The following is a 27,300-nucleotide window of genomic DNA, read 5'->3' on the forward strand; positions in this document are numbered from 1 at the left end:
ATCAGTTTTGGGTATTTATAATTTGGCCCCTCATCAAATTATAAGTACAACTTATGATATCTACACATTATTTCCATGACACTTATAACATAATTGGTCACTTAATTTTCTATCACACTTTATAATAGCATTATACATTATACATATGTGCCCATAATTAAAGATTTTAATCCAACAATTTAGGCTCACACCAATCAAGCAGTGCTTGTACACCTTTCTAACTATGATAGTTCTCGGAACATGCAGAGGATTACCCTTCCAAAGGGCTTTGAACTGGTTCTTCCTCAACTCATCCAACAACTTTGGTTTGAACAGGCATAGCTCGCTCGAAGGCAGTGACCACATTGTAGGAAAAGTAAAATCTGCAGTAAACCTATGGTCCATAAAAATATATTTCGAACGGTCAAGTCCAAGCTTGGTTCCCTTCCTTAAAACTAAGTGCTCGACTTCTGCACCCTACCGTTTGCTAAAGCTCAACAACCAGGAACTCTATTATGATCCATGGTAGTAAGGGAACAAAAAGGTTTTAGAACACGTTGACATGGGGTATCTCATAAGGTGAGCGTTTTAACGAATTGAGTAAAAAAAAGTTCAAGTTACTCGAGTTGGAGTCCTATTTTATCATCCTAACTTAATTTTAATTTTTTTCAAATGAAATCGAGTGAAATGAGATTCGAGTGAAATTATTTGAGTTAAATTAAAAAAATTAAACATGTTAAATTAAAATATTGTTACAATATAACTAATTACATATTAGAGCATATAAATTTAAAACCATATATACTTGAAAACTTTTTCAAAATAAAATAATAGTAATAAATTACTTAGTATGATAAATTTATTTAGGTCCTTGAAATTATTATTTTATCAAATTTTAGAATTTTAACTTTCTTTATTTATTTTTAGAATTTTAAAATTTTTAAAATATATTTTTTGAAATTTTATAAATATTTTGAATTTTAAAATTTATTTTGAATTATTTTGTACTTTTTTAGAGAGAAATCAATTTGCTCATTTTAAAATTGATAAAACAACTCAACTCAAACTTGAAACTCGAATTATTTATTTGAGTTAACATGAATAACTCGATTCGATTAACTTAAAATTTATCTTTTTTTTAATTTTTCAAATAAAATCAAGTTTTACTCACTCCTAATATCTCATCCCTCCAACAGGTAGAGTATAAAAAATCTAATAAGAATTCACCACGAAGCCCCAGATAACTACCCGGGCGCTACTCTTCAACACCTCACGGATAAACTAGTAAGGTGGCAGATGAACCTCCAAGGAAATCGAGGTACATAAAACCATGGCTTCCCACCACCATGCTTTGGCCCACTCACAAGGCTCAGTTAGTTTTCTCCTTGGGGGATACTAAACTAGAACTCAATTATTCAGTTGCAATCCCTTACATTTCAACAGACGCTGCATTTCGCTAACCCCAGTGGTACAGCTGGTGACGTCGCCGACGCAAGCGACTCTCATTGGCCTAGTACTTGCACCTTTCTTCCAACCCTCATTGTCGTCACTACTATCGGCCTCCCCACCACGATTCTCCCTCACCATTTTAACTGAATAGAAACGTTAAAAAACTGCTATAAATTGATAGACTTACCAAAAGTGTTATCCTAATACCATTCCAAACAAGCTTGAATTGAAAGGAAAAAGAAAAGAAGAACATTTAAAACTCAGAAAGATTTCGGAAGTTAAAAAATTTTCACTTCAAAATTGTCCTAGTACCTCTGTTTCTTCTTCTTCCATCCAACTCTATTACCACCATAATCTTATCACCCAACACAGCGATTCTCAAGTGGACCGCCCAACACCACCGTCATCTCCGCCTTATCTAATCCCTTCATCAACAAAGCTAAAGATAATATTAGACATGAATCAGTGTTATGCCTTTAAAAATTGAAGGCATAACATTATTTATTATGTTTAGAAAGTTTAGTTTTTAAGATGATGCTAATAGTTCATTAGTCAAATTCAAGACTACATAAAATCATCCAAAATTTTTAAAAAAATTTGAATGCATGTTTTAAAATTCAATTCTCAAATGATATTAAGTATCAAGTTTATAGAAATGATTTTTTTTAAACCACCACTGCAATTAATTTGGAATAGTGGGGCATCCATCTTTCTGCCGTATATTCGAAAAAGAGATGCCATGTTTAATTGAAATTTTCCTTGTAAATTAATAAAAATATGTCCAGTTTGGCCGTTTGTCATCAAAAAGTAATATTTCTTTTAAGAAAAAAAGAGGCTGAAATTCAGTCAAACGAGTCGACTCAAACCTCGACCAGAGTCTGCATTGAAGATTCTCTCGTGCGAACAAAATCTATTGTAGTTGTCTGTCAAGTACTTAAAATGCAATTAACATCACAACTGGGTTGGTCAGGTCGATGTCCGACCAGTTCAAGCAGGCCGAGTCAGACTCAGCTTCCTTTCTTTCAATCTTTCGTGCTAAACTCACCCATCCTTGTTAAAAAATGTATATTGTAAAGAGAAAAGCATTTGCTGTCAGATGTAAACATATTCCACCCCTCCCCCCTTTTTTTCCCCAGAGGCAGGCCTCTTTTTTCTTGAAATTTAGAATGATGGTGATCTCGATTGTGGGGGGGTCAACATGTCTGTTAAAGCAAATGAGGTGAGATCAGATCAGAAAAACAGCCCATTGTTGAGCAAACTTTGGGAGTTGGAACCTCAGTGGAAACACTTCATTAGCTTCCCTGCAATAACCATGATCAAACGTATACGAAATGTTGTACTGTGTGTTAAATCTTAGTAGGCAAATCAAAGCTGTTTCAGTGGATAATCAGGTCGGGGAATCTACCCGACAAGAAGTTGTTAATTTAATGAAAATATACTGGTGATATATAAAGTATGGAAAGGTTGTACCATGTATTAAAATAATGAAAAATATACAAGAAATGTAAAGCTTAGTAGTAAGTGCGAGGTGGGGCTGAAAGGCTCTAATGCCCCCCCTCCCCCCTCGTGCGAGCTATCAGCCATGGCGTTTCACTCCATTTGATGACCTCCAATCATAATCATTAATGGCATGGAGCCAAAACAGAAGCTGTTGGATAATACTATAATAGTGTAGTAAATATGTAATCATCTCGGTTTCTTTGGTTTTCTTTTTCGATTTTCTCTCACTTTTCTATTCATGTTGTTGCAGTAGTGCGATTGGGGTTGTCTTGTCAGTTCGAGGTGGAATAGGGGAAAAAGAATGTGGTGGGAGACAACATGCAACATTAGAACAGTTGGCATATCATCTTTTTGGGCCCATTTGTGGGGCCATAACCATCCACATTGAACTATATTTATACCACCACTTCATTCATCCAAATCACCCCATCCTCGACTTTCCTTGGAAATCTTATTTGTAAAGTTGAGTTTTCTTTTAATCTCAAAAGGCTTTACATCAATGGCTGATACTGGTGGTTCAGCCTCTAATACGAGGATGTGGTGTTCGGTTCCTGAAAGGCTCCAGCTGCATATGGCAATGTTGGCCTTGCAGTTTGGTTATGCAGGGTTCCATGTAGTTTCCAGAGCTGCTCTTGATATGGGCATTAGCAAACTTGTGTTCCCAGTTTATAGGAATATCATTGCCTTGCTTCTGCTCTTACCCTTTGCATATTTTCTTGAAAAGTAAATCATACAAAAAAAGCATAACCCATAACTCTTCTCTTTAAACCCCCTAGATATGCTAAACCCTAACTTGTTTTTTCTTTTTTTTTCAGGAAGGAGAGACCAGCCTTGACACTGAATTTTCTTCTACAGTTCTTCCTACTGGCTCTTGTTGGGTATGCATGAGCATGTTCTAAAACTCTTTAACATATAAAAGAAGACACGAAAGTACAAGTTAACTAACCCTAGTTATTTTTACATTACAGAATCACTGCTAATCAAGGTTTCTACTTGTTGGGGTTAGATAACACATCACCAACCTTTGCATCAGCAATCCAAAACTCTGTCCCAGCCATCACCTTTCTCATGGCAGCCATACTAAGGTAAGCCTGCATAAGTTACAAGTATAAACTTATGTATACACGACAGGGACTGAGGGACATGAAATGGAATGATGTGTTTAATTCCAGGATAGAGAAAGTGCGGCTAGACAGGAAAGATGGGATATCCAAGGTTATAGGAACAATATTATGTGTGGCTGGAGCATCAGTTATAACACTATACAAAGGTCCAACCATCTACAGCCCAGTTCCACCGCTGAATAGACCCACACCAACGTTTGTTTCGTTGGGGGATGCAAATGGGAAGAGCTGGACCCTTGGTTGTCTCTATCTAATCGGCCATTGCTTATCCTGGTCCGGTTGGCTGGTGTTGCAGGCACCCGTGTTGAAGAAGTACCCTGCTAGACTCTCTGTTACTTCCTATACATGTTTCTTTGGTCTTATTCAGTTCCTCATCATTGCGCTAGTTTTTGAGAGAGACCCTCAAGCTTGGATGTTCCACTCCGGCGGTGAACTATTCACTATTCTCTACGCGGTCAGTATTCACTATTTGAAGTTAATGAAAACAGACGAAAAGATATAAATGTGGGTGTAAAACATGCAGGGAGTGGTGGCATCAGGGATTGCATTCGCAGTACAGATATGGTGTATTGACAGAGGCGGCCCTGTTTTCGTTGCTGTTTATCAACCTGTTCAGACACTTGTTGTCGCTATTATGGCTTCCATTGCTTTAGGGGAAGAGTTCTATCTGGGAGGGTAAGTGGCTAAGTGAGTCTTTCATTCTCAAAACATTTTTAATCATCACATGTTATTTTGGTGTTATATGTAAACATTTTGAGAGGACTGTGCAGAATCATTGGGGCAGTGCTGATTATAGTAGGACTATATCTAGTACTATGGGGGAAAAGCGAAGAGAGGAAGTTTGCAGCCAAAGAAAAAATTGCGATTGAGTCGACGGCAGAGCAGAGCAACAACAGCAGAACATCCGGCCATGTTAAGCCATCCCTTAATCAGCCATTACTCCATCACTCCACCGAAAATGTGTAACTCCAAAAGCCCTTTTTAACTTTTTAACAACAAATGGGCCAGGCACTACCATTATGTCACCAAGTTTGTGTGTTTATGAATGTGTTTCTTTTTTGTTAATGGCTGCTTTCTTTCTCCAAGTAGTAGAGAGGGCTTAAAGGAGAAGCTTTTCTGAAGTGATGATGATGATCCCATATGCTTTTTTGTATGTCGATTTCTTGGTTTGATTTTGAGATTTTCCTTCTTTTAAATGCAAATGTATGGAGTTAATGGTGAAAATCATTATGATGTATGATGGCAAAAGACATGCTCTCTTTTTTTCTCAATTATATATTTTAACTGAAGAATTCTCCATGAACAAGAACGATCATTAAGGTTTTCCCAATCTTCCTTTTATCTTAAAATTATCTCATTCTGACATTTCCAACCAATTATTAAAAATATCTTAGTTATCAGAAATACCCTACTTTTAAATTATAATTAATATTATAAATAAATAAATAATTCATATTTTAAATATCTTTAACAAATTCAGCATCAAACACATCTTATTAGAATTCATATTAAAATATAATTTTTTACCACTCCATTTTAAAACAAAATATTTTTTACATTCACCACGTCGTGGGTCAAAATCTAATCATATATAAAACTCTTGATTTAATTAGTGTCACAAGTTAATCCAACTCAATTCCATTGAGAATAGTTTAAAATCACTTCTTATTTTTACAAATAAAAACATTATTACTCCACTATTAATAAAATCTTTAAAACAATCTACTTAAAAAGTTTGAACCGTAAAAAAAAAAAAAAACCTCCAAATTGTTCTTAATTTTAGAAAAAAATTCACCCTCGTATAATATATATATATATATATAAACTCCTTGAGTTTATTTATTTGTTAAATTTTAAATAAAAATTATTAAATCCTTATATTTATTCCTATTCATTTTCTTAATTTTTAATTCTAATATCACGACATAATTCAACTTGTGTAAAATAAATTTAGCACAATGAATATGAACTATTTTATTAGATCATTTAATATTTCAAATGTCACAATTCGATCTCAGCATAATTTAAAATTGTTCTCTTTGATACCCACAAGTCATTCAAAATTTTGTTACGATTCAACTCGACCTATCAAACTATATTACGAGATCATGATATAGAATTGTCTTCTTTAAGTATATAGGGATTCAACTCGACCTGTCGAACTATGTTGTGAAATTATGATATAAAATTGTTTTTTTTTTTTAAGTGTATAGAGGTCCCTTGAAGTTGTATTTTAGGATCTTCATTCAAATATGTGGAAGTGTATTTGAGGATAACAAAATCTAAGACATTTGTGAGTGCCCAAAGAACACAAATTCAGATTATACATTTACGAGTTGTCCAACAGGCTAGGTCGAACTAGGATGAGCGGTAATTTTAAAATTATTTTTAATTGTCATAAAATTAAATTATATTTTAATTAAAATGTAAATATTTTAAACTTATATATAATTCAATCACATATAGATTTTGAGATCAATTAATTAAACTATTTTTATTTAAAATAATGCGTTTCACTAATAAAGAACCGATTAAAATAAAAGCAAAAAACAATAAAAAGGAAAATCAACAAGATTATTATTATCAATAAAATATTATTGAAAATAAATTATACAATAGTGTAGAATTTAAGTGATTTTACATCATTTTGTAACTTTTATACGATTAATATTTAATAATTCAACCGTTGGATTTATCAAATCTATTTGTATTCTTCATGCATGTAAATTTTTGAATCGATTCGATATCTCTATCATATCGATCTAAAATATTGTCTATATATATATAATGGTTGAATTTTTTACACAAAACAAATAGTTAAAAGATTTAATTTTACCAAACTTGACATTCATGATCTACATGAATAGAGCATGAAATATGACGATTGAATTGTTAAAATATTAATCATCTAAAAATTACGGAATAATGTAAAACCATTTAAGTTTTAAGTCGATGTAAATGTATCCTCCTTAATTTATATTTATTAATTTGAGAAACACATTCTATTTCTTTAGAAATACAACTAATGTTAGAATTTTATTAACTAAACTATTCAAAATTTGCTTTAATGAAAAAGTAAAGAGAAACCAAAAAAAAAAAATGCAAAACTTCACTAAAATAAAAGTGCATATATTACTTTGGAAATGTATTATATTCAATTATAATTCCATTAGAATATAGTTTAATTATAGTGCAATATGATACTAATTAAAATAATTTTAAAACTTATTAGTTTTAAAATAATTAATAAAAAGTAATTTATCTTTTATTTATTCAATAAATAAACGCAGTTACATTTCGGTGTAGTATTTTCTACCAAAGGAAAACAGGATTAACTTTTATTTTAAATTTTATTTTTTAACGTAGTATTCGTATTTCTTTTCATTATGGCATTTATATTTTATCAAAAGTTATTTATTTTGTTTAAAATTGATTTGATAAAATTAATTACTAAAACGATTAGGTTTAAATTTTTCATTAATAAATTTAGAGTTAATTGTGAATTTACTTAATTTTGAGTTTGATTTGTAAATACAAACTGATGGGTATGATCTAATTCAAGTTTTAAAGTCAATTTGATGAAAATTCAATATTAACGATTAACCTTCATCAAATCAACTCTAAAATCCAAATTAAACATCATAACTTTTGTCAAATACAAATACAATATTAGACCAAAAGTAACACATTATAGAAAAAACATCATTTTTAAGTACCAAATTATGCATTTAATAAATAAAGTGGAGTAAAAAACCCTCCGAAGATTAATGCTTCATTAGTTAACGAAAATGCTTACAAATATCTAACCCTTAATCATTCTGACAATAACATGACAATCTTCAAGATTATTACATAAAACAGCATTTTCACCAAAGACATGAAAGATAATATATATATATATATATATATATATGTTTCTTGCATTTAGTACAATAATATTTTGACTAATCCATCTACCTAGTAAAATCCCTATTTGATCAGTCTTTTGTAATGGAAATGAAATTTACTAGTTATATTAAAAGACAATACCATTAAATATAACACATAAGTATTTTTATTATCAAAATATAATATATTTCCTAAAATGATTTGCTAGTTATGTAATATTAACACTCAGATACAAATTGAACTAAAGTCAAAATAAAAAAGTTCAGAACTTTTTTTAACTTTAAAAAGGCCCCCATTGCAACCCCCCCTCCCCCCATTTGCAAAATCCAGAGCTTTAAAAGGCCATTCATGAAAAGAGGCAATCAGGCAAACTTCAGAAAGAGATGAACATTTTGATGCACCCCCAAAGGGCCACCCTCAAAAACACCTTTACAGAGAGACGCAGGCAACGACTATATCGTCAACCACGATGAGACCTTATAGTGACACCACATTCAGCAACAAAGTTTATAAGCACTCTCAACTATTCTTTGCAGAAATTCTTTCACTGTTCAGCTTTTTATAAAGTCCTTCAACGAAAATGGCGGTGGCCCATCCTAGGAAAATCAATGCAGTTTAATGTTACGTTGGACCAGGTATTCATGACAGAAAGTTTGATGGATTACCTTTGCATGCTCTTGGTTTAAGCATTGTCTAACTACTGTTGTTTGTTGTATCAGCCTTTCCATTGCCGTGTAGGTTGGATGGTTTCCATGAGCTGACATTATTCCACCCAATGTAATTGTACGTATTAAAAAGAAAGATCAAACAGTGACATTAAACAGCAGAAAGCTATAGGAAGATTCTATTACAACATTCTAAATGGTAATTTGTTGCAAGTAGTAGTAGCTACAAGAATTAAATATACCAAGAATTGCTCGATTTAAGATCTCTGCAACATGCTGCCGGTACTCCAAGCTAAGCAGGTGAAACATGGGAGATTTCTCAGGTTCCTCATATGCAAGCAGAGCCATAAAATCCTGCAGTAACAGCATATCTTTAAATATCCGACACATAGATTAGAAGCGTGAAAACTTGCTAAGCTTACATACTTCAAGCTTTTCAACATATTTTTGCTCCTTCCCAAATGGGGTCAACTTCATCTGTGCAAATTCCAGAGCTTCTGTGCTGCAATAGAAGTGAATTTTTTTAAGTACGAATATGTGTGATTCATAATTCAAGAGATATCTTATCCTCATCTCACCATTTCCTAGAGCATACAAGCTCGACGAAATGAAGGCTTAGAAGATCAAAATGCAGGTCCTTATTTTTCTCTAGTAAGTTAGTTGCCAGCTGTTCAGTCAATTCAATTGCCTTAAGTGCATTACCCTCTAAAGCAAATTGATAAATTCCTGCACAAAATTCCAACAAATTCGTCAGCATTTCATCGAGACTAAAAAAGAGAGGTGACAGCAAACTACAGTAGAGAAGATGCAATTCGTGGTATAAGATCACTGCTAAGTACACAACTTAGCTGGCAAGATTTATACATGCTTCCTTTTTAGTTCCATCACAATATTTCAAAATTTTTGCATTAGCATCAAGCATGCAGAAGTAAGCACTCAGTGAGTGTTTGCAGAAATTTAGTAAGCTAGGCTAAATCATCTGTTAGCCATCTTTTAGCTTCAAAAATCCTATAGCTTTTCCGGACACATGTTGCTCCGTCTTTTCATTTTCCTAGGACCCTCCAAATATATGGAAAAATTTAGTGGAAAAAAATACATATTCCCATGTTGGACACATTGTCATGTCTAATACACACTCGAGTCTGAGAAACATAAAGAATGCAACTTTTGCAACTTTCAGTAAAGAATGCAGAAGATAGACCCTATCATTAGAAAACCTTGCATGTTTGATAATTAACACATGCCATGGTTGCACAAATGTGGTCCAGCATCATAATCCCGGGTTATCTTATATCTTATACATAAAATTTATCAAGTGATGAAAACTTCACCTACTTTTTCTTTTTTCCATGTCCTCAAGATAATCAGAAGGCTGCTTCATCCCAGTACAAGCAATAAACGATTCCACGGTTTCTTTAAAGCAATTGTGCACAAGATATGACATGATGATGTTGTGGATGTCATTATCATTGACTGCCTGTAAAAGATAAATGGTGATGGATGCCCAAATGTAAGAGGATAAGGCTATAAGATGGACATAACTATAATGTAGATTAATCAGTAATGACTTTCTGGTGCTTCATCATCAGAACAAGATGAAGAAAAGGAGTCCATAAGAATATGTACTATAATATAGATTGAAAAAATAAATAAATTACGAAACAAATTAGACAGTTCATCAAAAATGATTGAAGACGTGGAATGCTATTTTAAGTAGTGACACCATAAACTAAAGGCTAGCACATGACAGCATCACCATATACATTGACGGTATAATAATTGCAGTAGCAAATAGGTGAAACAATTCCATGTAGCACCCAAAATCACGCAACAAGGTTAACACTTAGATGCACACTAGACCAAACAACCCCAAACAATCTGCAACAAAGACCTACAATCATATACGCAAACTAACTTTCCAAATTATTAATCAAGACTGAACTTGTGGAAGAAGACTAATTAATGGAAGGGTAGATCCATAGAATCAAGGTTTTACATGCTATCCAATTTTCTCGTCAATCATAACAGCATAATACCGAGAAGCATTACATATTGGTTCTATTGCAAAACCAAGCACGCATATATAATATAATTATAACCCACAATTAATTCAGAATCCATTAACACAAAATTGTTCTTGGAATTAGTTTAGACCCAAATAGAGTTAAAATTCAAACCCTAACGGACCTTCATAACTTGAAAAAAAAACATGTTGATGATAAATCCATACGAACCCAGTAAACCTAGAACAAAAGATAAAACAGCATAATTGAACAGTGTCCTAATTTCTTATAACCCAATAAAAAGAAATGATACCCAAACAAAATGAAAGCGTAGAACTATATTAGCATTGGTGAAAAAACCCAAAATTGAGAAGTGAAAGAGAATGGGACAAAAGATTAAAAACTTACAATTTGTTCGTATAGACGAGGATCAACGTCCATGATGGGGGCAGATTATGGGAAGTGAAGCTTTGGGGATTTTGGAGTTTGTAAATAAAATAGAAAAAGGGGTGGATAGGCGTCTTGGGGGATATATCGGAGTGCGCAGAAAGAAGGCGATCGTCGCAGGCTCTATGTTTTAATAGTGTTATTACCTAAAAAGGAGACGGGTATTGTTTAGCATTTGAGTACACGTGCCTTTTCCACACTCCCACTCTTTACCATTGCGGTATGTTAAAATATTTACCAATTATAAAAATAACTTTATGTTAATGGGTGAATTAATATTATGCCTTATATTTTGAAAATGCGAGAATCCTAAATGGAATTTAATGGAATCTTTAGCTTCTATCCAAATCAGCTTCATTTTTAATTAAGAAGTTTAATATAAATCAATGTCATTTCTTTTTCAAATTTAAATCAATTAATACAAATAGAAGACAAAATACAAGAGTTCAAAGACTTTTAATAGCTTAACCTAAGAAAACAGCTCAAAATTACTTTACTTAATATCAATTATTATTTAGTCATTTATATAATTAAAAAAAAGTATAAACAACATTAAAATTAATCATAGTAAAATTTAATATTTTTTTACTTTGGAAGGTCAAAGGTCAAGAAGAAGAGGTTATCCGGATTTGAACATTAGCAAACACCTGATGTTAACAAAAAGTGATTAGAAAAAAAAATGATTTTCCAAATTTAAACACTGCAAGTAATTTACCAAATCAAACCTCAACAAGGATGAAATTTTAGTGGATGACATTTGAGCTGATTGAATCTCTTTTTCTCGAATAAAAAACAATAGTATTCATAAATTGGTTTCAAATAGATACACTTTAGCTTTTCACAGTTCCTAGATGAGTATAAAAATTATCAAATCAAATTTTAAACTAGAGGTTGATGGAATTCTTCAAGTTAAGGATTGACATTCAAATTTCCAACTGATGTGGAACAAAAACCTTTTACAGTGCTGAAAGAATTTGGGAGCTGGGTTTTAGACAGTTCCCCCACAAAGAAACCCATGTTCTCGTTTCCTGTCTAGATGTGCCCACATTTCTAGTCAACTCCAATTCAATAAGCCATCAGCTCTTTTGCTATATACTGAATTTTGGATCCATTTATCGGATAAGGTCCATTTGGTGAGACCAAATCATCATTTCTTCTTTTTAACCTGTTTGACAGTAATACTGAGAGCCTACTTAACTTCTTATGGCATTTATAAAGCATTGCCGGAACAGATGAATTGCAGCTTTTGCAGATAATTGCAAGTTGTCAAACCTGGAATCACCTTTATGCCATGTCAAGTTTTTGTTTCCTTGGAAAACCCTATGCAAGAAAACACCCACAAATCCATTTTTCTTTCTTCTATGCCCTACCACACAGTCCAGCCATTCTTCAAACCAACATAAATTTGCATCACTAGTTGAAAAACTTTATATAAGGTTTTGAGTTTAAATATTTGGTTTGAACAAGTTTAGTTCCGCCCCATCCTAATGAATCCATAGGGTAAAGGAATGGCCAAACCTCAAATCATATATCTGCTAGTGTTTAACATCAGCATCGAGACAAGCACAGTTTAAAAGCAACTAACCAGTAATCCAACAGCTATGCTGACAAAGGCCATGTGATATGTTCAGCTCATAGCTTCATTTGTCCTGAAGATCCTGTGAAATTATCATACGACTTAGAAAGCAGATAACAAATTCAATGCTATCAGTACCTGAAAGATTCATGACCATTCCAAAAGACAGGTGTCTACGACATCCAAGCCCCCATCTTTATTCTTTAGCCTTCTTTATACGACTCTGCAACATCTAAAACAGACCAACAAACCCAGTTCTCTGTTATATTTTGAAGGGGAAAATAAACTGAAAATTGTGAAAAACAATCACCTCAGTGGTGCTTCTGGGCTAATTAATGGAGTTGGAGTCTTGGAGATAGGAATTCTCCATTGACCAGAAATGAATCAGCTTAGAACACGCTAACAATGCTGCGAACAAAAAATCAACAGCTTGGAAACTGAGATAGTTTCTACGGCCCTTTAACAACAATGCTCAATCCAGGAAAAAGAAATGATTGAATTACAAAGCCCTTTACAACATTCTGCTCGAAAAACGAACTAATACCCCTATTCAAGGAAACTAAACCTCATCGGCCATCAATATAGTCTAAGTATCCAATAAGTAGCAGTAACATAAAGAATAAACCATATCCCAAAAACTATCTTCTGTGCAAATTAACCATGTTAGTATAAACAATTCATTCAAGATTCTAACAACGACTAGTGAGAAACAAGCAAAATTTCATATAAAAATGATGCCTTCGTGTACAAAAAATTACACATAACATATTCGCCAAAATTTAAACAAAGTTTGCTTTAAAATTTACTCAATTCTCTCGTCATGAAGAGGGAAACACGTCTTTCACAGCCGATGCTGCAGACAAGTAATTGAGAGTGTTCCTCAAAGTTCCCTTCTCTCTTCTCAACCTGGCCGCCGTATCTTCTAACTCCAGCAAAGCTTGTTGCTCTTTCGGCGCCCCTTCGAATGTACTCCCTACAAAGAATGAAAACGGAGTCGGAAATAGATTCCTCCTCAAATCCTGCGCTTCCTTTACCGGTTTTCCATTGAGGCGATTCGATAACCGAATCACGTCTTTCATGCAACTCTCCACTTCATCGGCTATTCCTTCCAAATCCTCGTCGCTGGAGGGGCGGTCTTCGAGCCAGTTGACTTCCGCGACAAGATATGGTTTCTTACGTACGATGTTGGTGACGCGGAACCGTTCTTGGCCTTTACAAATGAGAAAGAAGCGGTCGTCGACGAGGCGTTCGTGCTTGAAAATATCTCCGACGCAGCCGACGTCGGAGGTGCCACCGACGGGATCAGAGTAAATAACGCCAAAGCGGAGGTCGGTGTGGAGGAGCGTGTGCATCATAATGCGGTAACGGAACTCGAAGATCTGGAGGGGGAGAACAGCGCCGGGGAAGAGAACTAAGGGGAGAGGAAATAGAGGGAGCTGTACGGATTCATCTGATTGGGGAGGATACGGGTGGCGTTTCTCCGGGAAAGAGGAAGCGAAGCATCGGAGGGAGCTGAGCCTATGGAACCTGCGGGATTGGAAGAGCGAAGAAGAGTTGAAAAATGGCTTGAAATTAGGGTTTAAAAGATAAGGACTGACAGCGTTGGGGCCTATCGAAGGTTGGTGAGTGAGCGAAGAAGAAGAAGAATGGGATGGGATTAGCTGAGGGAGGGCCATTCACCAAAGATCAGAAGCTGTTCGAAGTAGCGTACGTGAAGATAAATAAATAACAATATTCTGAAAATGAGTACTTTACTCGCTAGTTAGAATTTTGAGAACAGATAAAAATGATTTTTTTAATAATAAAATAATTTAATTTAAATACAAAGTATATTATACGTTAAAATGGGCCGAATTTGAAAAAAAAAAAAACGAGTGGATTCTAAAAATATTTAGGGTTTTAGGTCGAGGATATTTAGAGAAATATATTAATTTTGAGGAGGGAAATAGAAAATGAGTTTTGTAGAGTTCATTTTGTGATTTTTGACACATCAAACTCTTTTGGTTAAATAATTAAATGTTAATGGTTTTGTGGTTGAGTATCGGGTTTGGTTCCTCCCCTGCTCATTTTTGTATTTTATTTCATGTTCTTGTTGTTTCAAGTTTTATTTTTATTTTTATTTATAAAAATAATTATTTGATCTTTTGCATAAAAGAGTTATTATTTAAAAAGATAATTAAAAAAACTTAAAAATAATATATTTATTAATTAAAAATAAAAATAATTTGAAACAACATGAAATAAAAAATAAAATGTGCTTAAAAGAGGAATTGAACTTGGGATTCAAAGATAAAATCACTATTAATTAACCATTTAACCAAATGAACTAATTTGTTAAAATAGAAATTAAAAATAAAAGTAAGCTTGAAACAAATGAAATAAAAATACAAATGTGAGTGGGAGAAAAATTAAACTCAAGATTTGATGACAAAACCACTAACTTTTAACTATTTTACCAAAAGAGTTAATATATCAAAAGTTAGATAGTTAAATGTTAGTGATTTTAGCCTTGAGTTTGACTTCAATTCCTCTCCTACTCATATTTATATTTTTATTTTATGTTGTTTCAATTTTTTATTTTAATTAATAAATGTATTATTTTCAAGTTTTTTTATTTTTAATTAATCACTCTTTTATTTATAAAATCAAATAATTATTGTCAATTATATAATAAAATTATATTTACTAAAATAATGATATTTGGTAATAATTATTTGATTATATAAAATATTTATTAATTAAAAGATAAATTGAAAATAAAAAACTTTAAAACAATATATTTATTAATTAAAAAAGAGCTTGAAACAACACGAAATAAAAAAATATCAATGTGCTTAGAAGAGAAAGCGAACATGAGACTTAAGGATAAAAACACTATCAATTAACCATCTAACTAATGAGCTAATATGTTAAAAACAATAATTAAAAATAAAAGTAAAGCTTGAAACAATATGAAATAAAAATACAAATATAAAAAGGAAAGGAATTAAACCCAAGACTCAAACACAAAACCACCAACATTTAATCATGTAACCAAAAGAGCTAATGTGTTAGAAAGTTAGAAAGCATACCTTGTAGGACGTGTTTTATGTTTCTCTCTCCAAAATTGATCTATTTCCCTAAGTATCCCATAAAGCGACTTAAAACTCTAAATTTTTTTAAATCATCATTTTTTTTTCAAATTCAGTTGTTAAAATGGTTGTTATGTAAACCTCATTTGAGTTATTTTTAATTTTGAATTTATCGAATTGAGATATTTAATTTATTGAATTAATTTAAGTTTAATTTCTCAAATTCGGGTCAAGTTAAGTATTCGAATAATTTAATTAATAAATTAATGTAAATATCCATTGAATCTTTATTAATTTTAAAATGAGCAAACTTATCCCTATAAATTTACTAAAATTCAAAATAATATTAAAAATTAAAGTATTTATAAAAAATCACAAATTTTATGAAAAAAGTAAATTATAGATTATAAACGATTAAATTTCAAATCTTTATTTTCTAAAATATAAATTTGAGGCATTGTGAATTACCAAATTAAGTTTATCTTATTAAATTATATTTTTTCGCTTATTTTGCTTTCAAAGAATTTTTCAAAATGTATTATCTCAAATTTATATGATCTAGCTAAAATTTAGTCATATTGTCAACAAGATTTCAATTTTTTAATTTAACTCAAACAAATTCATGTGACTTGACTCGAATTTCATTTTACTCAACTTAATTAGAAAACAATTTAAATCAACTTAGGTTCATAAAAATAGGACTCATCAACTTGGCTAACTCAAAAAAATTTTACTCGATTCGACTAAACGCTCACCTCTAGATGTAATATAGATTTATTTTAATACAGGTCCTACTTCTACTTATAAACCTCCCTAGACCCTTAAATCGGAGGGAAATACACACTTAAACACTCTCAAACCCACATCCTACTAGTTGTTGCAATAACAACGTTGTCAATTAAGTTAAGACTCAATTGGCATATAATATAGATTTTTAATATCAATATTTATATAAATATATAATATTTAAAGAAGATATAGTATATATATTCAGTACTATAATTTAAGATTTTGACTGAGTTGGTGTTACCCATCAATCAAGCCTCAACTCTATTGTGAAATTACCAAAACATAATGTTTTCACTATCTTGATTTTACCATTTTCAACCAAGGTTACATTTGGTTCTTATATAATTCTTTTACAAATTTGTTACATAATTTTTTTTCACTTGTGAGTGTACATAATCTATAAATAAAAAGTTGGGGTACAATATTTTGTCTAACTTAGAGGCGTTATGCATTTATGTTCTTCGTTCAAAATACCGAATTGGAGAAGCGTTCCTAATAGTATCAATCGAGGTAACTACTATTTCATGTAGAGAGCCCTTTCTAGGATTTGGCCTCTTCTCTGTGAGAACATACTTGGGTCAGTTAGAAATGGATCAAGCATAAGATGTTGGAAGGACAGTTGGATTCCTAGCATTGGTCCCCTTATTAATCTCATTCCAGCTCGGAACACCATCAACATTGAATGTTTCCTGAAGGAAATGGTCACAAAGGAAGAATCATGGAACCTTGACCTCTTTCGAATTTGGCTACCTGAGGAGATTATTGAGTGCATCGTCAGTGTACAAACCCAAAATTTGCCCAGCCCATATACATATAATAAAACCAAATTTAAACTAAAACCAAAATAAATGAAACAGGCCCAAATTGCCAAACCCAAAAACAGGCCCAACAACCTAAAAGCTAACCCTAGCCCAAAACAAAAGAAAAACAAAACCCTAGGCAGCAGCCAAGCCTCAGCTGCTGCACCCCAACGACAGCCTCTACGTGTGCCGCCTTCCCCGCACGTGCCGCCACGTTCGTACCTGTAAAAGGACTAGGAGAGTCCAACAACAACACAAACAGTGTAAAAGTAGAGAAAATAGGAAATTTCGGGCTATAAAAAGGCCCCGAATTTATGTATTTTAACACACACGATTGAATCAAAAGAGATTGGAAAGAAATCAGTTCAAATATCGGGCATTCTCAAAGGTTGTTATTTTATTTTTTCGGCTTATTTATTATTTCTTTTCTTTTCTTTTCTTTTCTTTTAAAACGAAAATCGAAAATAAAAAAATAAAAATCGTACTTTTTTTAGGAGGAGGTGCCGATTCCGATGAAAATTGGTGTTTTTGGAGTCCGGGAGTCGAAAAAACAAAAAAAAATGGGTTTTTGATTTTCCGGCCACCGTGTACGACAGCGCCATCGCCGATGACCAGTGGCTGCCATGGTGGTCCGGCGCTGGAGCCATGGCCGGATCTTGGGGAGAGGGAGAGAATTTGAGAGAAAATTTTTGGTTTTTTTTTTAAATGAAGGAGAAATGAGGATTTTAAATTTTTTTGGTATTTATAGCTTACCCAAAACGGCGCCGTTTTGGGCCAAAGGGTAAGCACAGAAACGACGTCGTTTTATTAATGGCCCGTCCGACCCTACCCGATTTGTGAAAGATCCGCGTGTTTTTGAAGCCAAATGGTTTATTTGCACGAATGGTCCTTCCGCTTTCGTGGCGCAATTCAATTTAGCTCTATTTTTTTCTTTTTTTCTTTTTTTTTAAATTTCACCCCATAATTTCTGTATCATTTTATTTTGGCCCATTTCTCAACGCTGCGTGTAAAGGCCTGGGGTATTGCCTCAATCGGTCCTTTTTATTTTATGCGTGTTGCAATCAAGCCCTTATCAGTTTTTTTATATATGTTTTAAATCAATGCCTTTAAATATCATTTAGTTTCAATTAAATCCTTTGTTCACTTAGATTCCCTATTTTAAAGTTTTTTTTATTATCATTGTTATTATTAATATTATTATCATTATTATTACTTTTTTTAAAAATTTCATCTTTTAAATCCTTAATTAATTTAACTTTAGCCTTTTAAAGTTTAAATTTTTTGGTGCGTTTTATTCTTGTTTTGTATTTTATTATTATCCTTTTAACTATTTTATGTATTATTTTAAATTTCTTTTATTATTTCTTTATTTCAAAATTTTCACATGTTTTTAAAAATTTGTTATGGAAGTTATTTATTTCTGAATTATTGAGTATATTATTCATTGTAACTTGTTTTGTATGTTATTTACCTTAAATTGTTGTACTATTTACTTTAAAATTGTATTATATATTATTTCCTTGCGTCTTCTTTGATTAATTGAGATGATATGTGCCATTATGAGTGCCAATTGCCCATTTGTATTTTAATTTGTTATTATTCATCAATGTAACTATAGATTTATGATTTGTCTTCCATATTACCTTAAATTATACTCCTAAGTCTGTAAAATTTTCTTTAAAAATGCTGTATAACAAGATTTGCAATACATGGTATTTGGGATGACAAGAAGTCGTGCTCTAACTTACGGGGCTTCAGTTTTCTCGTCAAACCTCGATAATTAAACTTTTTAAAAATTTCAAAACTTACGTTTTTAATAAAATTAAAAGCAAGTTGCATGTCATATTTGGAATTCCGAGAAGTCGTGCCTTAACTTACGAGGTTTCGGTTTTCTCATTGAACTAAGATGACCAAACATTTTCAGATTTCAAAAATACGAAATTTTGATAAATTTTTTTAGGGTTAGCTTATTCTCAAGGATTCAAATACTGTATCCTAACTTACGGGATGCGACACTTTATCGCCTTGAGATGAGGAAACCTTTTCTACATTCATTTAATTTTTTTTCCTCCAAGTATTGTTTTTAAAATTGGCATCAATAAAAAAGGATCATATTTTTAAATTTCTTCTCGAATTTTTAACCATTAGACCTTAAGACATTAAATAATTAAGTTGGTACCAATTTTGTGCGTTACGAGGGTGCTAATCTTTCCTCGTACGTAACTGACTCCCGAAACTGTTTTTCTAAAACTCGTAGACCAGAATCGTTTTTAGGTGATCCAATCACACTTCAATAAAAGATTGGTGGCAACTCCAATTTTCATTTTTAAGTCGACAACTAATTTTTGTTTTAAAAAATGGTTTCGACAGTCAGTATTCCTCCCCCACATCCCTCTCTAGGTTTTGACATAGTAACTTGGGTGAGAACCACATCTAACGCATTCTCTATCAAGAATGCCTACAAGATACTTAAGGAGAATTCGTGGAGTTCGAAGGATGAAATTTGGAAATTGGCATGGAAGTATAAAGGGCCTCAGAGGGTTCGGTCTTTTATTTGGTTGGTTCTCAAGCAACATCTGTTGATGCAAGTGGAGAGGCAAAGACGGGGTATTAAGCACAATGATCTTTACCCAGATTGTGGGATTGAATCAGAGAAAGTTATACATGCCATTAGAGACTGTAATGCAGCTAAAGATATTTGGACTCAAATAATTTGAGCTGAAGAACATAATCATTTCTTTTATGGGAATATGCAAGAGTGGCTAGTATCTAATATCACTACACCAAAACGGGCTTTTAGCGGCGTTTTTAGCGGCGTTTTTTATTCAAACGCCGCTAAAGATCGAGCATTAGTGGCGCTTCCTGGAAAACGCCGCTAACAATAAGCAATAGTGGCGTTTTTTAAAAAGCGCCGCAAAAAACCTAATCCAAAACGATGCAGTTTTGTGAGCTTTGTGGATTTAGCGGCGTTTTTAAGGAAGCGCCGCTAATGCTCGAGGCTTTAGCGGCGTTTTGAGAAAGCGCGCAAAAACCTAATCCAAAACGATGCGCTTTGTGAGCTTTGTGGATTTAGCGGCGTTTTAAGGAAGCGCGCTAATGCTCACGCTTTAGCGGCGTTTTGAGAAAGCGCAAAAACCTAATCCAAAACGACGCAGTTTTGTGAGCTTTGTGGATTTAGCGGCGTTTTTAAGGAAGCGCCGCTAATGCTCACGGCTTTAGCGGCGTTTTTGAGAAAGCGCCGCAAAAAACCTAATGTAAAACGACGCAATTTTTATGAGCTTTCGGGGGTTTAGCGGCGTTTTTAAGAAAGCGCCGCTAATGCTCAGGGCTTTAGCGGCGTTTTTGGGAAAGCGCTGCAAAAAACCTAATCCAAAACGAGCGTTTTGTGAGCTTTGAGGATTTTATGGCGTTTTTAGAAAGCCATAAAAACATAAAACAAAACGACTCCGTTTTGTGCGCTTTCGGGGATTTAGCGGCGTTTTTAAGGAAGCGCCGCAAAAAAACCTAAGCCAAAACTACACCTTTTTTTGCACTTTCGGGGATTTAGCGGTGTTTAATTGATTTATTATTTATATTAATTATTTAAAATTGAACTTATTTCTAATTAAATATTTAAAACTTGAAAAAAATAACACGTGGAAATAATTTGAAATAAAACACATGGAAAAATTAAAAGACTATTAGTTAAAATAATTTTAAAATTTTTGGGTACATGATTACTAATTATTTTTAATTTATATAATAAAAATTTCTTATATAATCGTAAAAGAGATATTATTAATTTTAAAATATTGAATTAATTATCACTATAGTTTAGGATTTTCAGTTTAGGGTATATAATTTTATTTAAGATTTAAGGTCGGTTTAAGAGTTTATATTTTAAGGTTTTAGTTATGGAGTATTTATGGATTTAGGGATTATGGATTAATAATGATTATGGTTTAATTAAGGGTTGGGATTTAAGGCTTAGGGGTTAGGGGTTTAGGATTTAGATGTTAGCTAGGGGTTAAGAGTTAGGGATTTAGGGTTTAAGGTTTTAGGGGTCAGGTTAGGGTTTTGGGTTTAGATTATTATTATTATATTTAAAATATGTTATTATGTAGTTGTAAAAGATAATAATAAAATTGTTTAGGGTTTTTAATTAGTTTAGAGTATATGATAAATTTAATAGTTAAGGCCGATTTAGGGGTTCATATTTAAAGGTTTAGGGAGTACTATATATATGGATTTAGGGATTATGGATTAGGGATTATGGTTTAATTAAGGGACGTTGGTCGAGATTTAAGGTTTAGGGGTTAAGAGTTTAGGGGTTAGACGTTAGTGGTTAAGAGTTAGGGATTTAGGGTTTAGGGTTTTAGGGGTCGGGTTAGGGTTTTGGGTTTATATTTTTTATTTATATTTTAAATATGTTATTATGTAATTGTAAAAGATGTATAATTTAGGGTTTAAATTATGCCTTGAAAGAGATGTATATAATAGATAGACTTAAATATTTATATCATTTCAATGGTTCATTTAGGGTTTAATAAGGTTAAGGTTTACTTGAGATTTGGAATTTTATACAATTAATTAATGTTTTATATTTAAAAAATTGAATCTAAACCATTTGATATATTTAAATATTACCTTAAATCAATTAATAAATAAGTTTAAAAAGTAATAGATTGCTATGGATAATGTAGGTATAATTATTAAATTTGGAGAGGGCCAATTTATAAGAAATAAAATTAAAATACAAAAATAAAAATGAAATAAAAACACTAAACTTTTAATTTTATCTAATTTTTATAAATATTACTTAAAAAACTAAAATTTTTAATTTTATCTAATTTTTATAAATATAACTTAAAAAAACCTATGTATTAAAATTTTCCAAAACGCAGTACTGCTTCAATAAAGAATTTCATTTATTAGTGGCATTTTTGTCCAAAACGCCGCAAAAAATTCTTAATAATATAGACAAAACGGTGTAGTTTTTGGCTACGAATTTAATGGATTTCGAGGCGCTAGGAGAAAAACACCGCTAAAGGTCAGCATTAGCGGCGCTACGCTAAAAGCGCCGCAAATTTCATTGTTGTTTAAACAAAACGGTGTCATTTTTTATGAGCATTAGTGGCGCTATGATATAAACGCCGCAAAGTTCAAAAAACTATGTATTAAAAACTATGATTTTTTGTGGCGTTTTTTGTAAAACGCCACAAATACTTTTAAAAGAATCGCGCCATATTATTCCCAAATTTTCGAAATCCCTAATTTCCCCCTGAAACCCCTAACTTTACAAAATGCAGACTTCTACTGTTCCAGGTTAGCTATTCTATTCTACTGTCCTCTGGTTTCAGTTTTTAGTTCTAGGTTTCCTCTTAAAATTCCCTCCCACACACTCTTTTTAGTTCTTTTGTTTTTCGTTTTCATGGTTCACACACTTAGAGAGACCCAAACCGACGCTTCGCCAGACACAAATCGTGGGAAGACAAAGTTGTAAAACGAATATAAAAAAAAGGGGGAGGGGTTGAAAGGTGGCTCCTTCTTGCTTAGTTGTGCTCCAAAATAGATGGGGGCTTTGGCGCCAGCCCTTTCCATTTGGATACCTGAAGATGACCTTCTTTTGAAGAACGCTATTGAGGTACTTGCCTTTTCTTTTCTCCTTCATTGGTTTTTAAGAAAAGGAATAAAATAAAGATTGGGTCTTTTTCATACTTGTTTCAGGAATTGGTTTTACTTGTGGTCTCAATTCGACTTTTCTTCTGTTCGTATTTGCTGTCAACTTGAAGTCTTCTTTGTTTTTCTAGTAGCTAGAAAATAATGCATTTTTTTTCTTTTAAATTTCTCGCCCGTTCTATTTCCTTGTTTTATTTATTAGAGTTGCTGAGCTTATTTACGTGTCCTTCTTAGTCTTTTGGATGTATGGCACTGCCACTGTTCTAGTCTTCAAATTCTGGGTTTATTGTGTTAAAGCGTGGATTCATTGCAATATAAGTTGGTTGTGTTAAAAAAAAATTATACGATTCTTGCATTATGTTTATAAAGTTAGGATAGTCATAAGATTATCCTCATGTTGTTGTTGTTTCAGAGGAATTCTATTGCATAATGCCAAAATTTGTCAATATATAGATTGCTTGTGAGAATGCGATGTAGAAATATTACTAATAAACATGGTTTGCGCTGTGCCAAAGTGTTTCTATTCATGGATGCAAGTAGCTTTTCTAAAACATGAAATGACATTACTATGGTTGGTCTGGTAGTGCCCTTATTTGCAAAGAGTGCATGAATATCAACAGGAAAATGGGATCCAAATTGTGCATTTAGCATGAATATTAAGAGGAGAAGCATCCTCGAAGATCCTTTACCTGTAAATGGCTTCAAAGAAAGTGTCTGAATATTTGGAAGAATGAATCTTGAAGTTCGTATGAAGATATTGGAAGATAAAGTTGACAACGAAACCATCAACTGGATGATGGAGAACTTTAAACTCTCAGTCAAACAACAGGTAAATTCATTCTTACTTTTAAAAGAACTTGATTACATAGGTAGTAATCTCCAATCACACTCTTAAATAAAGGTTTCATTCACTTCTATAGATTGAGGCTGTTTTAACCAAGGACGAACTTCAACACCTTGCTTTCTTATGCAAATCCGAAGTTGATTCAATTGGTAGGTTAACTGCTGGAATCTTGTGGTTGCTCAAGCTTGAAAAGTGTGCCGCTCTCATCACTGAATCATCTAATTCTGAGTCTTCCCTGGTGAACCTTACTAACATTAAAGAACTTAAACAGAAACTGGATAACATGCATAGTTTACTGCTGCAATTGCGGGTTCAAATTTGAATTTCTTTATCAAAAAAATATTTGCTTTTGATCATATATTTTTACTCATTCTTTATGTATATAGTAAACATACTATAATTACATGTCCGAGTATATGAGGTTTATTAAGCATTGATGAAAGAAATTTAGTTGGTGTAATCCGAAATTTTGAATTGTGTTTCTATTTTATTGAACCCTGTTTCAGTCTATTTCTTTGTACCCTTTTGCAGGCTGGTGCTTCTTTGGAATCTCTTGCTAAGGGTACTAAGAACTCAATGGGCTTGTCAACAATTGCACTGAATTGCACAGAAGGTGGTCATATTTATTTTCTTTATGAAAATTTTCTTCGCTTCATTTTCTTTGATATTTTATTTTGTTTTTTTAGTATTTTTCCTCTTTATTTTGATTTTAATTTTTTTCATATTTGAAGAATCTTCTATTGTTTTCTATATACTCATTTCTTGATCGGAGTTTGGTTTTAATTTATGTCAGTTTGAATGTCCCAGCAGTAGTGACAGTGGCTTGTGGTTTTTCATAATTTTATTGTTAAACTCTTCTAATTTCTTTAAAAAAATAAAAGAAATGTATAGTATATTTTAGTCGCTGATATTTTGTTTGAAAATTTATCTAATCTCCTTTGTACTTAATTTTTTCTATTGTTGGTCGGGATCCACTTATTGAGGTGTTTATCGACAACCCTCCGGATTATTTTCTTTTACATAAAGCAACTAACCTTTTCCCACACCTAATCTGTTTTAAGTTCTTCATGATTGAACTTGAATGTTTCATGGTATGTAAGCTGATCAAGGTATAATAACGCATGGACTGGGAGTTCAATCATGTTGGCTTCATATTTGGTGGCAAATTCCGTAAATAGTATTATGTTTTCTAAACAGGGATTCATTAGTACTTTATAGTTTGTATAAGTGACATTCTAATTTTGTCCATGATTTCTTTGTTTACTGTAAATGTTTTAATATGCTTTTCTCTTGCCGTCTATCATTTTCCCCTTTTGCAGGTAGCTGTTAGTTTGGAGAAGGCCGCATTATCTGACGAATATTTTATTAAGAGGAAGCTTTATCCAAATGTTGATTTCTATTCTGGGTTAATATATCAGTAAGATAAGATTAATTTCACTGCTCACTTTGAGAAACTAGACGAATGTATAAGATATATTTTAGATGTTGGACCAGTGACAATTGAGGTTTTATTCAATAGGGCCATGGGATTTCCACCAGAGTTCTTCACTGTGTTATTTGCAATCCTTCGAATGGCTGGGTACTTGGCACACTGGCACGAGTCTCTAGATGATCCCGATACAAAGATAATAAGACCCCAACAGGTCAGTCAATACTTCAGGACTCAAAACCTATATTATTATAATTATACTTATGATCATGACTGTGGAACCGAAATAAGCAACGAGGCATGTTATTTTCTTCTAGTGTAGTGTGATTCCATATTCTTGGTTGGGAAAATCCCTACCAACTTTGACTTGCTATGCTGCTATGTTTTATCTGGTACTCAATAAAAACCCTAGATAGTTGGCTATGAATTTTTCTGCTTTTTTTCTCAGCATCCAAAAGTATAGTTCTTTTTTTTTATCATTTATTTTAGGTGAACGATTGTAGTAGAAGATCTCATGGGAATTTAGTTTAATTGATGAATGCTACTGTGGTATAACAGCAGAAATTGTGAGAGTGAAGGAGGGGGAAAGAAGATGAAAGCAAAAAGGAAACTTGGTGATAGTGTAGACGTAAAACGGGACTTAAAACGGCAGAGGGTTGTGGAGTCACCATCTTCACCTCCTGAAGAGTCACTGTGCCTTATAATGACGATGAAGATGATGAAAGGAGAGCATTGAATCACATAGGCAGCAGAGAAGAAGATGGTCACAGAGTTGAAAGTGAAGAAGAAGATGATGAAGATGAAGATGAAGATGATCCATTTCAGTTTAATTTCAAAGGGTTTTTGAATTTCCATTTTAGTCTATAAATTTTACATTTTGAACTTGTGCATTTTTTTTTGCAATCAATTAGTTGCACTATTTGAACTTGTAATTTTGCTATTTAAATATTAACATAATTTTTCAATATTTTGACTAAAAAATTAATTTATTATATGATTAAATACTATCTTTTAACTAAAAGTATATATTTAATACTAATTAATTTTTGATATTAATAATGTTTAATTTTAATATTTAATATTTCTAAATGTGGTGTTTTTAGCGGCGTTTGTAATCAAAGCGTCGCTAAAGGTCTTTGATCTATAGTGGCGTTTGTGGTAAAAGCGCCGCTAAAGGTCTTGAGCTATAGCGGCGTTTGTTAGAAAAGCGCCGCTAAAGATCCTGATCTATAGCGGCGTTTGTGGTAAAAGCGCCGCAAAAGTTTGCGACGATAACAACAGTGGCATTTTTTGCAGCGCTTTCAAAAACGCCGCAAATACTTTTAGCGGCGCTAAAAAGCGCCGCTAAAGGTATAAAAAAACGCCGCTAAAAACCTGTTTTGGTGTTGTGTATGGTAAATAGTCAAAAGCTCGCATTTGGGGGGATTGATTGGACAGTTTTCTTTGGTTGTGTTATTTGGAGAATTTGGAAGAATAGGAATCTCCTAGTCTTTCAAGGAGTGCCATGGAGCTCATCGAAAATTATTAAAAAGGCTTTTAGTTGGACCAAGCAATATAAACACTCTCATAACGACAATTTTGACGTGAGGCAAGTTCGGAAAAATGAGTTTGTTTTGGGGTGACAATTGGGTGAGACTACAAATGGATGGTGCGGTGAAGATTGATTCTGGATATGCTCTCGCAAGGGAAGACTTAAGAGATGGACGAGGGGAATGGCTTTTTGGATTCATTAAACGTTTGGGGAAATGCTCTATCACTACACCAAAACAGGCTTTTAGCGGCGCTTTTTTAGGCCTTTAGCGGCGCTTTTTAACGCCGCAAATACTTTTAGCGGCGCTTTGAAAAGCGCCGCAACAAAAGCCGCTAATGACTGCGCCGCTAAATTTAGTGGCGTTTTTAGAAAAAAACACCGCTAAAGGTGTTGCTCTATAGCGGCGCTTCTAGCACAAACGCCGCTGAAGACTAAGACCTTTAGCGGCGCTTTAGTGGAAGCGCCGCTAAAGATAATGGTCTTTAGCGGCGCTTTAGTGGAAACGTCGCTAAAGATCAGGGTCTTTAGTGGCTTTTTTGCGACAAGC

At 33.0% G+C, this 27,300-nt stretch overlaps 4 protein-coding genes across 9 annotated transcripts; 2 read left to right on the top strand and 2 right to left on the bottom strand.

Annotated features, from left to right (window-relative positions):
- The first annotated feature begins 3,357 nt into the window (after positions 1 to 3,357).
- Positions 3,358 to 5,323, top strand: LOC105784845 (protein WALLS ARE THIN 1). Its single transcript, XM_012610769.2, has 6 exons — positions 3,358 to 3,651; positions 3,744 to 3,806; positions 3,897 to 4,013; positions 4,101 to 4,506; positions 4,576 to 4,727; positions 4,823 to 5,323. The coding sequence occupies exons 1-6, from the start codon at positions 3,428 to 3,430 to the stop codon at positions 5,016 to 5,018; spliced, it is 1,158 nt and encodes a 385-aa protein (XP_012466223.1). The 5' UTR covers positions 3,358 to 3,427; the 3' UTR covers positions 5,019 to 5,323.
- Positions 5,324 to 8,083: 2,760 nt separating this feature from the next.
- On the bottom strand, positions 8,084 to 11,166 carry LOC105784878 (uncharacterized). Its single transcript, XM_012610801.2, has 7 exons — positions 11,017 to 11,166; positions 9,941 to 10,082; positions 9,184 to 9,331; positions 9,032 to 9,107; positions 8,848 to 8,959; positions 8,606 to 8,697; positions 8,084 to 8,536 (listed from the first exon to the last, which is right to left on the bottom strand). Exons 1-7 carry the CDS (start codon positions 11,047 to 11,049, stop codon positions 8,492 to 8,494), a joined length of 648 nt encoding a protein of 215 aa, XP_012466255.1. The 5' UTR covers positions 11,050 to 11,166; the 3' UTR covers positions 8,084 to 8,491.
- A 652-nt stretch (positions 11,167 to 11,818) lies between these two features.
- On the bottom strand, positions 11,819 to 14,369 carry LOC105784854 (hypothetical protein). 6 transcript variants are annotated; one of them, XM_052632501.1, is made up of 5 exons: positions 13,438 to 14,369; positions 12,942 to 13,039; positions 12,641 to 12,863; positions 12,338 to 12,442; positions 11,819 to 12,220 (listed from the first exon to the last, which is right to left on the bottom strand). In XM_052632501.1, exon 1 carries the CDS (start codon positions 14,305 to 14,307, stop codon positions 13,450 to 13,452), a length of 858 nt encoding a protein of 285 aa, XP_052488461.1. In that variant the 5' UTR covers positions 14,308 to 14,369; the 3' UTR covers positions 11,819 to 12,220; positions 12,338 to 12,442; positions 12,641 to 12,863; positions 12,942 to 13,039; positions 13,438 to 13,449. The 6 variants fall into 6 exon arrangements, with proteins under 6 accessions (XP_052488461.1, XP_052488456.1, XP_052488455.1 ...); XM_052632496.1 differs by having other exon boundaries at positions 12,328 to 12,442; XM_052632495.1 differs by lacking the exon at positions 12,338 to 12,442 and having other exon boundaries at positions 11,819 to 12,327.
- A 9,189-nt stretch (positions 14,370 to 23,558) lies between these two features.
- Positions 23,559 to 24,130, top strand: LOC105783140 (uncharacterized). The gene is made up of 2 exons (XM_052627799.1): positions 23,559 to 23,778; positions 23,870 to 24,130. Exons 1-2 carry the CDS (start codon positions 23,680 to 23,682, stop codon positions 24,113 to 24,115), a joined length of 345 nt encoding a protein of 114 aa, XP_052483759.1. The 5' UTR covers positions 23,559 to 23,679; the 3' UTR covers positions 24,116 to 24,130.
- Positions 24,131 to 27,300: the final 3,170 nt, after the last annotated feature.

This window comes from Gossypium raimondii, chromosome 1, assembly GCF_025698545.1.
Source record: "Gossypium raimondii isolate GPD5lz chromosome 1, ASM2569854v1, whole genome shotgun sequence".
Taxonomy (NCBI): domain Eukaryota; kingdom Viridiplantae; phylum Streptophyta; class Magnoliopsida; order Malvales; family Malvaceae; genus Gossypium; species Gossypium raimondii.